The 15,338-nt window shown below is 39.3% G+C and overlaps 1 protein-coding gene across 11 annotated transcripts in view; it reads left to right on the top strand.

Annotated features, from left to right (window-relative positions):
* The window catches only part of EVL (Enah/Vasp-like), a 272,883-nt gene that overhangs the window by 222,453 nt on the left and 35,092 nt on the right, over positions 1-15,338 (top strand). For all 11 annotated transcript variants that reach the window (XR_008915092.1, XM_056811275.1, XM_056811274.1 and 8 more), the window contains exon 4: positions 14,761-14,824. Coding sequence is in view for 10 of the 11 variants with exons in the window: in XM_056811275.1 (XP_056667253.1) it covers positions 14,761-14,824 (64 nt within the window). In the remaining variant the exon portion in view is untranslated. The remainder of the gene's footprint in view (positions 1-14,760; positions 14,825-15,338) is intronic.

Raw genomic sequence — 15,338 nt, 5'->3', positions numbered from 1 at the left:
CAGGTGGGCAAGCTGATCCCCATTGAATCCAGCTTCCTCCCTACTTTGGGTCCAGCTTGCAATGCCCACGGAGCCTGATAGGATCACACAGCCAGGTTTCCCATAGGCTCATTCAGGAACCTCATGAAACATTGAAGACAGAAGCACATTTGACTGCTGGGCCCAAAGTATCAGTTACCATTGGGTAATCCAGCCCCAGGTGGAAGGGGAGGTAAGTGCTGAGGATGAGGAAGCCACCTGGACGATTGTGTAGAGGGAGGCCCTGGACCCTGCAAGCTATGGTCAGCAGGGAGTGGATCTTACATTGCGTCTGCTTCTGCCACTGTGACTGGATCATTCTCTGCCGAGTGTCTTGTAGGTGACAGTCGCTTCTGCCTCTCCTTCCTGTTCTTCTGTTGACCTTGACTTTGCTCCGAGCTGCACCTGGGGGAGGGGTATGTGTCTCCCCACCAGGGTCCCAGGGTGACACGCCAGAGGATTGAAAAGGTGCAGTTTTCCAGGGATGTAGGAGCAGCAACTCTGATTTTTGTTCCATTTGGGTGGAGGGAGGCACAGGATGGGGAGGGAAGCCCTGTTTGCCATTAAAATAGTAAGCTATTTAGGAAGGGGCTGGGAAAAGCACAGAGCAAATGAGAAAATATTTCAACAGAGTAGGGGAATATAAGATTGAACTGGGAAGTGTGGGGGGCAAATTATGGAGGTAGCTACAAAGGCAAAAGCCTTAACTCAGAACATGTGTTCTAGTTCTGGCTCTGCTGACAAGTAAACTTATAATTTTGTGCAGAACTTTTGCCTTTCTAAGGACCTCAGTTTCTATGATCTTTAAGGATCCTTCCAGCTCTGACATTCCATGTTCTATGATTCAAATGTTCTTTCCAGCTCTGACATTTTGCTTTCTATGGTTCAAAACCCCTTTAGTGAAAATTTCTGCTGGCTTCCTAAGAGTTCAATGTAGGAGATAAGACTTATCTTTTTCTGTTGTTGAGAAATTAGAAGATAAACCCATTTCTCCTGAATTTTGCTTTGATACAGACAGATGAGTGTGATTGGGAGGCAAATAGGTAGCTAAATGGATAGAGAGCCAGGCCTGGAGTCAGAAGGTCCTGGGTTCAAATGTGGCCTCAAATACTTCCTAGCTGTGTGACCCTGGGCAAGTCACTTAACCCCAGTTGCCTAGCCCTTACTCCTCTTCTGCTTTGGAACCAATGCACAGTATTGATTCTAAGATGGAAGATAAGGGTTGGGGAAAAAAAAAGATGGTATCTCATTCAGAAACCAGTGGCCCCAAAATTCACTCTTACAGGAATTATTTACCAATTTTAGCTTTCAGTTACCCATTCTCCCTAGATAGCTCCTACCTGAAAATTTATAAAAATGAACAATAACATTTTTTAGTTAATAGCTATTTATATTTCTTTTTGTTGTTGTTGTTAACTATAAGGGGAGGAAAAAATCTGTTTTATAGAATATGAGGGAAATATTCTATGCCTTGTGTTCAATTGGCAATTTTATGTTCACTAGTAGGGTTTTGCCTTCCCCCACTGACTGTTATTTCCTATTTGCAATCAAGCAAGATGCCTCTTGCTGTGTGCTCCTAGGGGAGTCATCTGCTCTGAATGTTGGTTTCAAGTTCTGATAGTCAAGGAATCTGTGATTCTAAGGTCCCTTACCACTATGATTTTAAAGTCTCTTGCAGCTCTGACATTCATACTCTAAAATCCTACATCTCTTTCCAATTCTTTTTAAAAACTCTTACCTTCTGTCTTAGAATCAATACCAAGTATTGGTTCCAAAGCAGAAGAGCAATAAGTTCTAGGAAAAAAGGGTTAAGTGACTTACCCAGAGTCATGTAGTTAGGAAGTATCTGAGACTAGATATGAACCCAAGACCTCCCAACCTCAGACCTGGCTCTCTATCCACTAAGTCACCTACCTACCCCTGCCCCTTCCAATCCTAAGACTCCTTCTAACATTCTTTGTTTTATGATTCAAATTCTCATATCAAAATGGATTATTATTACTATGAATTAAGTGCAAATGTTCTCTCCATTACACCATATCATCTCTTTAGATAGAATAAGATGGTTCATTGATTACTTTGACTAAAATAATTTCCATAGAAACAGAACCTCACTGTTAGAGGGGATTTTCAGAGACTATCTAGAACTTTTTTTTTAACTGGACCTGTGATTTTATTAGTGTAGGAGATCCCAGTGAGGAACTCCATATACCAGTACAGGTCAGCACCATTATCTCAGAGCTACACATAGCTCATATGTTTCTTAGGCAGGTCTTGAACCTACTTCTAACTCTGAGATCAGCTCTACTCCACACTTCTCCACTCAAGTAAAATTCAACTTTTTACCCAAATGTAAAGTCTCCTTACCATACACTGAAGTGGTTGCCCAAGCTTTGCTTGTACCTCTCCACTTGATGTCTCACCCATACCTCAAACTTAACATGTCCAAAACCACCTACCTACATCTGCAATATTATCTTCAGTTCTTACAGTCACATTTCTAGAAGGATATCAGTAAGCTTAGAGAGCAACCAGTTTGGTGAAGAGCCTGAAGAAGATGCCACAGAATCCAAGGAAGTGGGAACATTTAGGCTAAAGAAGAGAACCCATGGGAAGGACACAATGATATCAGTCATGGATTATTTAAGGTTATGAATCTCAAAAGGGAAATAATGCTTAGGGCTGGAATTTGGAGTTTCATATACCTGAAGTTGGTAGTTGAAACCACCAGAGTGAATGAGATTGCTTAAGCAGAGCACACAAAGAAAAAAAGAGGAAGAAAGACATAATCTGAAGGAAACAGCGATGATATATGGGGCTAAGAAGAGGATAAGGAAAGGAGTCGGGAAAGGAGATAAAAAAAGGAGCTATTCAAAAAGTAAGAGAAAAAGCTCTAGAGTCCAACTTTTCTTAAATAGGAATCCCCACTTCAACATCCCCAACATGTCAGAAGTCAAATAAAAGAGCCCAAATAAAATAAAATCACATTCTAAATCCCCTTCCAGTTCTGGCATTGTGTTTTATACTATTAAGAGTTCTTCCACCTCTGACATTATGTTCTATAATATTAAGAGTTTTTCCTGTTCTGACATCGTGTATTCTATATTACTTAAGGGTCTTTCCAGCTCTGATAGTCTGTTCTGTGATATTGAGGGTCCTTCCAGTTCTGACATTCTACAGTCTATGATCCAGAGAACCCTTCCGGCTCTAACATTTTGTTCTCTGATTCTAAGTACCCTTCCAGTATAATCAGCTGAGCAGATACTGCAACTTGCATATGAACTGAGAAAATTATGGTGACAGGAGATTCAGTGGATCTAAGATAGTGAGCCAGGTGCTAAAAGTCACTAAAAGGTAGAATCAATCTTTCCCAAAGGAGAATTCATCATCTATGGGATGTAAATTGTAAGAATATCAACCTATCACTATCCCCTACATATTTTCTTTCCTACCACCTGCAATCTCAACATTAAGGCTTCATTCCCTTTGGTTTAGCTTTGCATGCTCCCAAGATGCTTCTTTTAAAATAGAGGGAACGGGGGGGGGGGGGGCGGGGAGGGGGGCCACTGGGTAGGTCAGTGGATTGAGAGCCAGGCCTAGAGATGGGAAGTCCTAGGTTCAAATCTGGTCTCAGATACTTCCCAGCTGTGTGACCCTAGGAAATTCACTTAACCCCCATTGCCTAGCCCTTACCACTCTTCTGCCTTGGAACCAATTCGCAGTATTGATTCAAAGACAGAAGGTAAGGGTTTAAAAAATAAACAAATACATAAATAAATAAATGAATAAATAAATAAAGTAGAGGTAACTGGGTGACACATCGGATAAAGTCCTGGACCTGAAATAGGAAGGTCTGACTTCATATTTGTCTCAAATACAAAGCTTTGTGACCCTGAGAAAATCACTTAACTTTCTGTTTTGCCTCAGTTTTTCCTCATCTGTAAAATGGGTGTATTAATAGCACCTACCTCACAGGTAATTGCAGGGTTAAAATTAGATAGTGTTTGTAATGTACTTTGCAAATCTTAAAGTGATATAAAAATGCTAGCCATTATCATTATCATAATTATTACTATGGAATAAACAGAAATTCTAACCCAGATAGCGACACTTAGTAATGACCAAGATGCCTTAAGTCTATGATTCTGAAATATTATCATTCTAAGTTCTTGAGATTTTTAGGATTATATCATTGTATGATCTTGTGGGTCTAAATGTTAGGATTCCAATTTTACTTCTAACTCAACTCTAAGATTCTAAAATCTTAAGATTCTATGATTCTAAGGTACTCTGATTATGATTTTATGACTCTCTCAGGTGAAAAAGACATAGGAATGAGGAAGAAAATAAAGTCTTCACCTACTTTTCAACTTTGGCTGGCACTAGCTAGCTATGCTTGAAAATAAAGCCAAGATACTGAGCAGGGAGGAAGAGAGAACATAGGAAAGACTGTTCTGGCACAGCTGCTATCCCTTGGTAACAGGTGGCAGGCCTGTTGACTGGTTGTCGTTATGGAGGAACTGAACTAAGCCAATGCTGAATTGTTTTTGGAACTCCCAGAAAGTCAGTTCCATTTTTTTCCTGCTATTATCCAAAAAGATGAGGAAGCTCTCCAGAGAATAGAATTTCACTCCTGTGATTTGGAAAAATCTTTGCTCTTAGGAAGATCTTCTCTGTGCCTAAACTAAATCTCTCGTGCTTATCTATAATTGTACATCTTTTAGTTCTGACCTCATAGGGCTAGAGAAACAACTGCATCTGTCCTCAGAAACAGGTTCATGGAGTTAAATACTGTCCCACCCATCCCACCCCAGAGAGGGGAGGGGAAGAAGAAGGCTATTAGGCTAATGGACAGCTGCTTTGAAGCATATGAGGCTTTGTTGTTACTCAGAGAGAATCTGCTGAAAGTTCATGGTAAGACAGATGGAGAGAGATTGAACCACCAGGACCAGCAGAGCAAGCCAAAAATCCACAAGTGATGATATTACTTTTTTAAGACTTTGGGGGTTGTTCTTATTGGAAGAAGTAAATATAAGGGAGAAAATCAGGTCATAGAATGGTAGCAGGATGAGAAGAATAGAAAGCACTCTGGATTGAGGGTCAAAAATCTCTGAGTCCCAGAGAACTAATGACGGAGCACACTTCTTTTCTCTCAGTAGATAGAGTGGGATGACCAGCATTGTATATGCTATCAGATATGGTCAATGTATCTACTTAACAATGGAACAACTTGGAAGGTGGGGCAAGGAAAGGGAAAGAGTAGAATGACTGTCTCATAAAAAATAACAAAATTAAAACAAAGAAAGGGAAATGGATCTGGTACTGATTTCAGCTCCTAGACTCATTAGCTGTATGACCTTGGATGAATAATTCCCCTCTGAGCACTATTTTCCTTATCCAAAAAGAGGGAGTCAAACTAGATGGTCTCTAATGTATTTTCCTGCTCTGCCAAACTATGTTTTATGATTCTTAGACACTTCCCTCTCTGACGTGTTATACTTCGCTTAGCATCTTTGTAATACAGGTGACCTCCACTTTAATTAAGTCTAATATGTGACCATCAACATTTACGAAAGATATAAATTAAGGAGTATTTCTTCATTTTGTTGTTGTTTTTTTAAAAGATTATTCTAATTTTGTGAGTTTTAAAATTAATAGTCAACAATTAAATATTATATGTTGTGAAGCTTTATTAATAATAACTAAAACAAAAGAACTGCCTGACTTCAGCAGGGTCGCAGGACCAAAAGAGAGAGAGGGAAGAGTTACAGCCACTTAAATATAATCATGCAAAATGCGGGGACTCAGGAAAAGTGAATTTGGGGAAATACTAAGGGACTTCTGGGGGATAAAGTCCAAAGGTTCAAAATCTCCATTTATACAATTTATAAGAACAAACCTTTCTTTACTAATACATTTAAAGTATGAAGATTTTTTTTAAGCCTCCTATTGGGACTGTTAGGTAGCACAATGGATGGAGTGCCAGCCCTAGAATCAGGAGGATTTGAGTTCAAATTTAACCTCACACTTCCTAAGTGTGACCTTGGGCAAGATACTTAACCCTGACTGCCTAGCCCTTGCTATTTTTCTGTTTTAGAACTGATACTAAGACAAAAAGTAAGGGTTAAAAAAACAAAGATCCTTTTGCCATTCACCTTACATAATGATGAATATTTTTATAAAATAAGTACTCCTAAATTCATACCAAACTGATGAACTCATTCATTAATTTTATTCTTTGTAAATAAAGCTTCTTGCAGATGCTAAGTTCTCCATCCAACCCTCAAAACTTTGTTATTTATCTATGCAACAGATGGGAGAAATGGGCATCTTCCACTTTTGCCTGGAAAATATACTGCTCAGCTTCTGAACCTCCTTTTCTTATAACTCTCTCAAGCAATCCCTCACTGGTATTGGACCCTTTTTGTGACCCCCCAACCCTTCAACCTCTATTCTTCCTTGGCACCCATTAAAAATGTTTAAGTTATTGATATTTTGATATTAAGAAAGTTCCTATGGATAAAGTAGCTGTTTAATGGACTCTTCAATGGATAACTTTATATCATCTATGTATGTATATAGGTGAAGATATATAAATATGTGTGTGCACATGTGTGTGTGCATATGTGTATGTATCGAGTGCTTTGATATGACTCCCTGATTTGGAAACTTTATTCACTTATCTTTAGAAGCAATGATAAAGGTTTTAAAACTAGTTCAAATCATTGCAGATTTAAATAATTTTCCTAAAAGATGCTACATTTTATGCCAATTGTTCTTGATGCTATTGTACTAATGATATATCTTAAACAGAGAACAATTTTTGATGTGGATGTCAAATCTTTTCACTATGCTTTCCCTGTTTTATATATTCACATTCTGTGAATAACCCATGAGTACTGTCTGTGGTCATTAATAAAGGTGGTATCAATTTATTGTTAAAGCACTTTTAGGTGGCTTGTCCAAAAATACTGAATCAATGAGCTCTTATTTACACCCCTGGGGCTTTGGGGTATACTCTTTTTGCACCTCAATGTGTTTTTTAAATGTTTATAGATTTTTTTGAATGACGCAAGCTTTGACTACTTCGTGTAAAATATGTAAACATGTAATTAGCCTAGATTAGGAGCAAGTTCCTAGTATTCTCTTCTTTAAGTAATAAATATGTGATATCTTCTGTTAAGAAATTTGGAGTTAGGTATGCATCTGAGAGGACATAGTCAAGTGCTCTGCTAGTTATTTCTATGTCACTGTAAAATCTTTTTAGTTATAATTGTGGATCTTCTCTGAACGTGCCATTTTCTAGGTTTGCAAAGAAGCTAGAATCCCAGCCACCTTCCTCACCTCACCCTCCTTTTCTTCATTCTGTTAACAGCATACAGCTTGCTCTTTCAAATTTGATCCAATTAAAACTGTCAGAAATTACTGCTAGACTTTTGTTTTCTGAATTCCATTCCACCTGTTTCTTTTTCATTCTTTTTAATTAAGTGATATGGTATCCAGGTTTTTTCCTGCACTTACCAACTTGATATTGATGTAATCTCCCAATGTCTTTGTGAGGCTTCAATAGTTTCTCAAACCCCTTCTGCCATGGTGGTATTTGATACCCATCCTTAGGAGTATTCCTAGATAGCTCTGCCTTTCCTCCCATGACCCTTACCATGACGACGGCCACAAACACTCTCATAAACTGTTGTGTGTGGGTCCTTAAAATGGTTTTTGTACCCTCTGTCAAATACCATGCTCCTTCATGATGGTCAGAGTTGATACCCGCTTTTTAAAATTACTCTGTCTTGAGACAATAGGTCTATTAGTTGAATTTGCACCATCAAACTCAGAACCGGCTTTTCAAAATTCCAGTCTCCTTTCCAAAATAATTTGTGGCATCATCATTATTTTTGCCATCTGTGTTTCATTATTAGGTTGTATTCCTGGAGTCTACATTGGATAGATTTTCAAAACCTTCAAGATCTTTAGATTTTCTATTCTTCAAATATGTTACTCTTTATTTCTGCTTTTATTTCATCTAGTCTAAGCTGAGGAATGAAATTATTTCTTCCAATTGCCCTGAATTGATCTGCCAAACCATGGAATATAAGTTGAAGCTAACAATATTGTGGACAAAAAGCAAGAATGAAGTCTTTTTTTTTTTGCCTCATTCCATTTTTGTTATGCTAAAAGCATTCTTATCTTGGGGCGATTTCACCTGTACTCATAGTTACCCTGAATTAGTGATCACTGATTTCTTTGCTAAAGCATTTCCAGTGTGTGGGAAATTAATATTTCTGATTTGTTCTGATATTTCTTGTCCTCTTTGGACCAAAACAAGGAGCACTGTCCAGCCACAGTTCAGAGTGGCCCTGACCTTCAACCCTCTGCTGCCCCTATCTATTTCTTTTTTTTTAAACCCTTACCTTCTAACTTAGAGTCAATACCATGTATGAGTTCCAAGGCAGAAGTGCAATAAGGACTAGGCAATGGGGGCTAAATGACTTGCCCAGGGTCACACAGCTAGGAAGTGTCTGAGTCCAGATTTGAACCCAGGACCTCCCATCTAAAAGCCTGTCTCTCAATCTACTACCCCAACTCCCTTTTACTTGGCTTCTTAGAGATAATGACATCACAAAGGCCAAAATGGTAACCCAATTAGTAATATCACCAGAGCCCAGTGGACCTGCCAGGGCTTCACAACTACCATAGTAGAGTACAACAGGGGATATCACTCTGGCTGGTGTTCCTGTATTTGCTATTCCTTCCCCCTCTCGTGACAGAGATGATAGATTGAACACTGATGAAGTTGTTGTGCTTACTAGCTTCATTTCCAGGCATTTGAAGGGCAATCAGATGGAAGAAGCATTAAATTTAGTTGGATTGACCTAGAGGTCACAACTAAGAATAATTACAAAGAAGCAAATTTTGGCTCCATTTCCCAACTTCCAGGCATTTTCATTGACTATGTCTCATGCCTAGAATCCTCTCCCTCCTCATCTCCATCTCCATCTCCTGACCTCTCTGTCTTTCTTCAAGTCTCAGTTAAAACCCCAGCTTCTGCAAGAAGCCTTGTCCAATCCTCATTAATCTTTTATTTTCCTTTTGATGGAACACAGGGGCATTTCTACTATGGTTCTATATGGCAAATGTCTGACAAACCAATATACAAAATTAGACTGAAAGGTTAACTATTGTTCACTGTTCAATGGAAAGTCAACCATAAAACAAACCATCTTTTCCCTCCAGATTCAAATTATCAAGTCCAAGAAAAAAGGCATAATAATGAAATCAAAGATGCCTCCCCAATGAGCTGTTTCTTGTCATTCTAGTGTATATTCAACTTTAGGAGACTTCTCTGGCTAATGTGGGACATTAGCCCATTATTCAACATTAGCTATAACAGTTATGTGTTATTCTTTTTCTTTTTTCATAAAAATTCTAAGACAGAAAGGCAAACATTAGCCAAATGGGGTTAAGTGACTTGCCCAAAGGCACACAGCTGGAAAGTGTCTGAGATAGATTCAAACCCAGAACCTCCCAGGCCTGGCACTCCATCCACTTGGCCACCTAGACGCCCCTTTTATGTGTTATTTTTTTCAATCTTTATTAATATTAGTGCCTTCCCTCTGAAATTATCTCCAATATTTCTTGTATCTAGCTTATTTTTACTTAGTCCTTTACACATTGTTGCCCCCCCACTAGAATGTGAGCTCTTTTTTCTGCCTTTCTTTGCCAACTCATGGCTTAGCACAGTACTTAGTACATAGTAAGCACTTCATAAATGCTTGCTGACTTGACTTAACTTGACAACTTAAAGAAAAATGTGTTGTTACATCAGAACCATTTGAAAGTATAACGATCTGCCCTTGGAGGTATTGAATTCCCCATTGCAATAGATACCAAATGAAAACTGGATGATCACCTGCCAAAGACCAGATTAATTTGATTCTTCTTCAGATGTTTTTGGACTACATCTCACTCCTCTGAGGTCCTTTCCAACTTTAAGTTTGTGTAATTCTGTCTTCTAACCAGGGATTTCTATTGCCAGAGCCTTGAACAGGTTTGACTAACCTGAATCAAGGACCTTTGTTTCTTTTTAACCATATGGACTAAATCAGTGGGTTACTCTGAACTTGGGATAGACATCTCTGGGCAGCTGGGTAGTAAATGTGGAACAGACACACAAAAACAAGAACAATGAAATTGCCCTAAACCATCTTCTCTGTACCAGATTGAAGTGTAAGAATGGTGAAGAGGAGATAGCCCTGACCTAGGACTCACCACACCTGGGTTCTGGTTTCAACTTAATTGCTGCATGACTTTGGCCATGCCATTTCCCCATGTTGAGCCCCAGTGTCTTCTGTAAAATTAGGGAGTTGGACCAAATGGTTCCTCTTAGTCCTGATAACCTGTGTTTAAATTAAACAGAATGCCTGAACTAGAATCATTGAATTTGAGAGTTAGAGGAACCTCAACAATTTTGGACTCCAACTCACACCTCTAAAGGAATTCCCACAATGCCATGGTCATCTAGCCTTTGCTTGAAGCCCTGCTTCAAGGGAGGGGAGAACCTAGCTCCTCCCAAAGCTGCCTGGTCTACTTTGAAATAGCTTGAATCGTTAGAGGGTTTTTCCTGACATCAAACCAAATTTGCCTCTTTGGGGCTTCAACCCATTCATCCTTGTTCTGCCCTCTGGAACCAAATCAAACAAGTCTAATCTCCCTTCCACACAGCAGCCCTTTAAATCCTATAAAGAGGATCTCCCCTGAATTTCCACGTCCTCATCTGATCCTCATATGACATGGCCTCAAGACTCTTCACTACCATCTTGGTCTCCCTCCTTCTCAGGACTCTACATGTGTCTTCACAAATTCTACTACCCAGAATGGAACACATTGATCCAGATATAGTCTAATTAGGCTAAAGTTCAGAAAAACTATCACCTTCTTATTCTTAGAAGTTCTATCTCTCAAATTTGTTGTTGCTAAGTCTTTTATCAGGCATATACAACTTTCTTTCCATTTGAGGTTTTCTTGGCAAAGACATTGGAGTGGTTTGTCATTTCCTTTTCCAGCTCATTTTACAAAGGAGGAAACTGAGGCAAACAGTTCCCCCCCCCCCAAGGTCACATAGCCAGATTTGAATCACAAAGTTGAGTCTTCCTGATTCTAGACCTGGCAACTCTATCCACTATGCCACTTAGCTGCCCTAGACCAATATTACATTAGCTAGATTGAGTCATTCGATAGAAGCTCTAAGTTTGAGTCTTGGCTTAGTCATTTATTAGCTTAGCATTTACTAGACAAGTTACTTTTCTGGACCTTAGTTTTCTCTTCTATCGAAAAGGTATAATAAACTCTTCCTCCCTCTCTTAGATGCTGAGAAAATATAATGAAAGAATGTCTATGAAAGTCCTTTTAAAAATGTAGTCAATTTAGCATAGGTCTTAGACCATGAAGTTAAGAGTCTTTATCAGGGCCCCAGACCTGCCATCAGTAGTAGACTGAGATTACAATTACCTGAAAATTATACTAATTCAACAAACAACATTTTACAAAGTTCTCATAGGTTCATTTTTATTGTTCAGTCATTCAATCATGTCTAAATCTTTAAGACCCAATGGACCATAGCACACCATGTTCTTTTTTCCACTATCTCCCAAAGTCTATCCAAGCTCATGTTGTTTCCATGACCTTATCTGTCCTTCTCATCCTCTATTGTCTTCTTCCTTCATCTTTAGTCTTTCCCAGCATCAGTGAGTCCTGCCTTCTCATTATGTGGCCATAGTATTTAAGTTGCAGTTGCAGAATTTGACTTTTCAATGAATAATCTGAATTAATTTCTTTAAGCATTAACTGATTTGATCTCCTTGCTGTCCAAGGAACTCTCAGAATTCTTCTCCAGAACCATATTTTGAAAGCATTGATTTTGCATCACTTAACTCTTCTTAAGGTCTAACTCTCACAGCCATACATTACTATTGGAAAAACCAAAGCTTTGACTCTTATGAACCTTTGTCAGCAAGATAATGTTGCTGCTTTTTAGTATGCTGTCCAGATTTGCCATTGATTTCCTTCCAAGGAGCAAGTGTTTTTTTAATTTCATGACTGCATTCACCATCTGCAGTGATCCTTAAGCTCAAGACTATAAAAGCTGACATTGCTTCTCTTTCTTCTAAAGGATTCTTACCTACAGTAATAGGTACAATAATAGCAAATTAAATTCACCCAGTCCCATCCATTTAAGATCACTGACACCCAAGATGCTGGTGATTAATCTTTCCATCTCTTGTTTGAGCACATCAGTTACCTTAGTTCCTAGATCTAGATTGCTAGGCTATAATTAATCTTTACAGCATTGGACTTTCCTTTCATCACCAGACACATCCACAACTGAGCATCCTTTTGTTTTGGGCCCAACTGATCCATTCTTTTTTTTTAATCCTGATCTTCTGTCTCAGAATTGGTACTAAGAATCCGTTCCAAGGCAGAAGAGCAGGAAGGGCTAAACAAATGGGCTCAAGCTCAGGAGTCACATAGCTAGGAAGTGTCAGAGGCCATATTTGAAGCCAGAACCTCCCATTTCCAGGCCCCCTATTCACTGAGCCACATAGCTATCCCCTCCCTCTATCCCAACCAATTCATTCTCTCTGGAACGCTTTGTAGTTCTGTTTTTCCCCAGTAACATGTTGAACACCTTCTGGCCTGAGGGACTCATCTTCTAATGTCTTCTCTTTTAGCGTTTTAATGCTGTCCATAGTTTTTTTGGTTTGCTTTGTTTTGCAACAATATTGGAGTGGTTTGCTGTTTTCTGCTCCAGTGTATTACTTTTTGTAAAACTCCCTACTACAACCTGTCTGTTTTGAGTAACCCTGTACAGTCTAGTTCGTAGTTTCACCGAGCTATGCAAGCCCCTTTGCCATGTCAAGGCAGTGATCCAGGAGGGGAATCTCATAGGTTATCACCTACCTAGTGCTAAATAAACCTGTGGCAACCCCAAATAAGCAGGAAAAAAGAAAATTGAAAACTGAAAGAAAGCAAAAGCATCTCTATATTACAGAGAGTAGTAATGGTGGAGCTTTGTGTGTGCACATAACCAGTCAATAAGCCTTTATTAAAAACCTACTTCATGTCCAGCCCCATAATGAGTCCTGGGGATACAAGAAAGGCAAAAGAAAGTCCTTGCTCTCAAGGACCTTGCAGTCTAATGGGAGAGACAATATGAAAATAATTATTTACAAACCAGATAGCTAAATATACATATACACATACATCTAGATATAGAGAAAGAAAGATAGATGGAGAAAGAAAGAAAGAAAGAAAGAAAGAAAGAAAGAAAGAAAGAAAGAAAGAAAGAAAGAAAGAAAGAAAGAAAGAAAGAAAGAAAGAAAGAAAGAAAGAAAGAAAGAAAGGAAGGAAGGAAGGAAGGAAGGAAGGAAGGAAGAAAGGAAGAAGGAAGGAAAGAAAGAAAGAAAGGAAGAAGGAAGGAAGGAAAGAAAGAAAGAAAGAAAGAAAGAAAGAAAGAAAGAAAGAAAGAAAGAAAGAAAGAAAGAAAGAAAGAAAGAAAGAAAGAAAGAAAGAAAGAAAGAAAGAGAAATTGGAAATAATCTCAGAAGGAAAGCATGAGCATTGAGGGTGATTGGAAAGGCTTCTTTTTTTTTTAAACCCTTACCTTCCATCTTGGAGTCAATACTGTGTATTGGCTCCAAGGCAGAAGAATGGTAAGGGCTTAGGCAATGGGGGTCAAGTGACTTGCCCAGGGTCACACAGCTAAGAAGTGGCTAAGGTCAGATTTGAACCTAGGACCTCCCGTCTCTAGACCTGGTTCTCAATCCACTGAGCTACCCAGCTGCCCCCTGGAAAGGCTTCTTGTAGAAAGTGGAGTTTTAGCTAGACTTGGAGTTACTGGATCATTGAGTATGAAGGTGGGAGGAATAAAGTCTAAGATAAATGTAAAGCAGGAAGTGTCCAAATTATGAATAGCTTTGCTTTCCAAGCAGAGAACTTCATGTATGATCCTAGAAATGATAGGGAGCCACTAGAGTTTATTGAGCAGTGGAGTGACATGTGTTTTAAAGAGAGAGCTGAAGATAAACTGAATAAGAATGAAGATGTTCCTTCACCTCCTTTCCTTGAGTCCAGGCCAATTATCTCACACTCCTATCACCAATTTCTCTTTGTGACTTCCTTTTCCTAGGCTTTGGTCTCTTCATGTATAAAATGAACTATTAGATAATATCTGAAGTTGCTTCTAGCTCAAACATTCTATGGTTCCAAGAGTCTAAACTCCCTTTCACCTCAATTATTCTATGGGTCTCGGGTTCGAAGGACCCTTCTAACTCTGGCATTCCATGTTCTAGGATTCTAAAGATGTTTCTGACGTTCCATGGCTCTATGAATCCAAGTTCTCTTCCAGCTCTGACATGTGGGCACTAGATCCCTGAGAGTTTAATGTTATGATAATGTTATGATTCTAATATTTCCTTCTAGCTGTGTCCTCCTCTGGTTCTATGGTCACCATAAGATAACCCACAATAAGATCTCCTATGGACCTCTTGGTTAAGGTAGAGGATGGACAAAAGTCTCTGTTCTTAGAGCCTCTGGTGGGACTTCTTAGGAAATGTGCCCTGTGGTGTTACTCTGATGAATGTTTCCAGGTCCTGGAGCTCCTAAGCATACTTTAACCTCAGTGCTCCAAACCTGGCCTTCACTTTACTAATTCGTGAACTTTTCTGCTTTTCTTCCCAACAGGCCCCCCCTCTCAGCGCCAGGTGCAGAATGGCCCTTCTCCTGATGAGATGGAAGTCCAGAGAAGGTAACTTACTCTTCTGTGCCTGCATTAGCTGGCCCGATTGCCTGATAAGCAGCTACTCTGGTAATGGGGGAATTGCCTAATTGGTGGCAATAAAAGCCTATATGGGGAGTTAGAAGGTATTGTCATTCACTCTTTGTGACACCTTTTGGGGTTTTCTTGGCAAAGATACTGGAGTGGTTTGCCATTTCCTTCTCCAGCTCATTTTACAGACGAGGAGACTGAGACAAACAGGGTTAAGTAACTTGCCCAGGGTCACACAGCTAGAATGAGTGTCTGAGGCTAGATTTTAACCCAGGAAGATGAATCTTCCAGAATTCAGGCCCAACACACTCTCCCCTACACCAACTTGCTGCCCCCAGATCCCAGCTCTGCCTTTGGTGCCTTAGCTTCTTCATCTGTAAAAAGGAGATAATATGACTTAATTGGGGTCACTTTCTATGGTATAGCCATTTTGTAACTGGATGAAGGTTTCTTTAGTTTAAAGAACTGCTGATGAGTAAACACCCTTTGCCAG

The sequence above is a fragment of the Monodelphis domestica genome, chromosome 1 (genome assembly GCF_027887165.1).
Source record: "Monodelphis domestica isolate mMonDom1 chromosome 1, mMonDom1.pri, whole genome shotgun sequence".
NCBI classification, from domain to species: domain Eukaryota; kingdom Metazoa; phylum Chordata; class Mammalia; order Didelphimorphia; family Didelphidae; genus Monodelphis; species Monodelphis domestica.
This window is presented reverse-complemented; position numbering and strand designations above follow the sequence as displayed.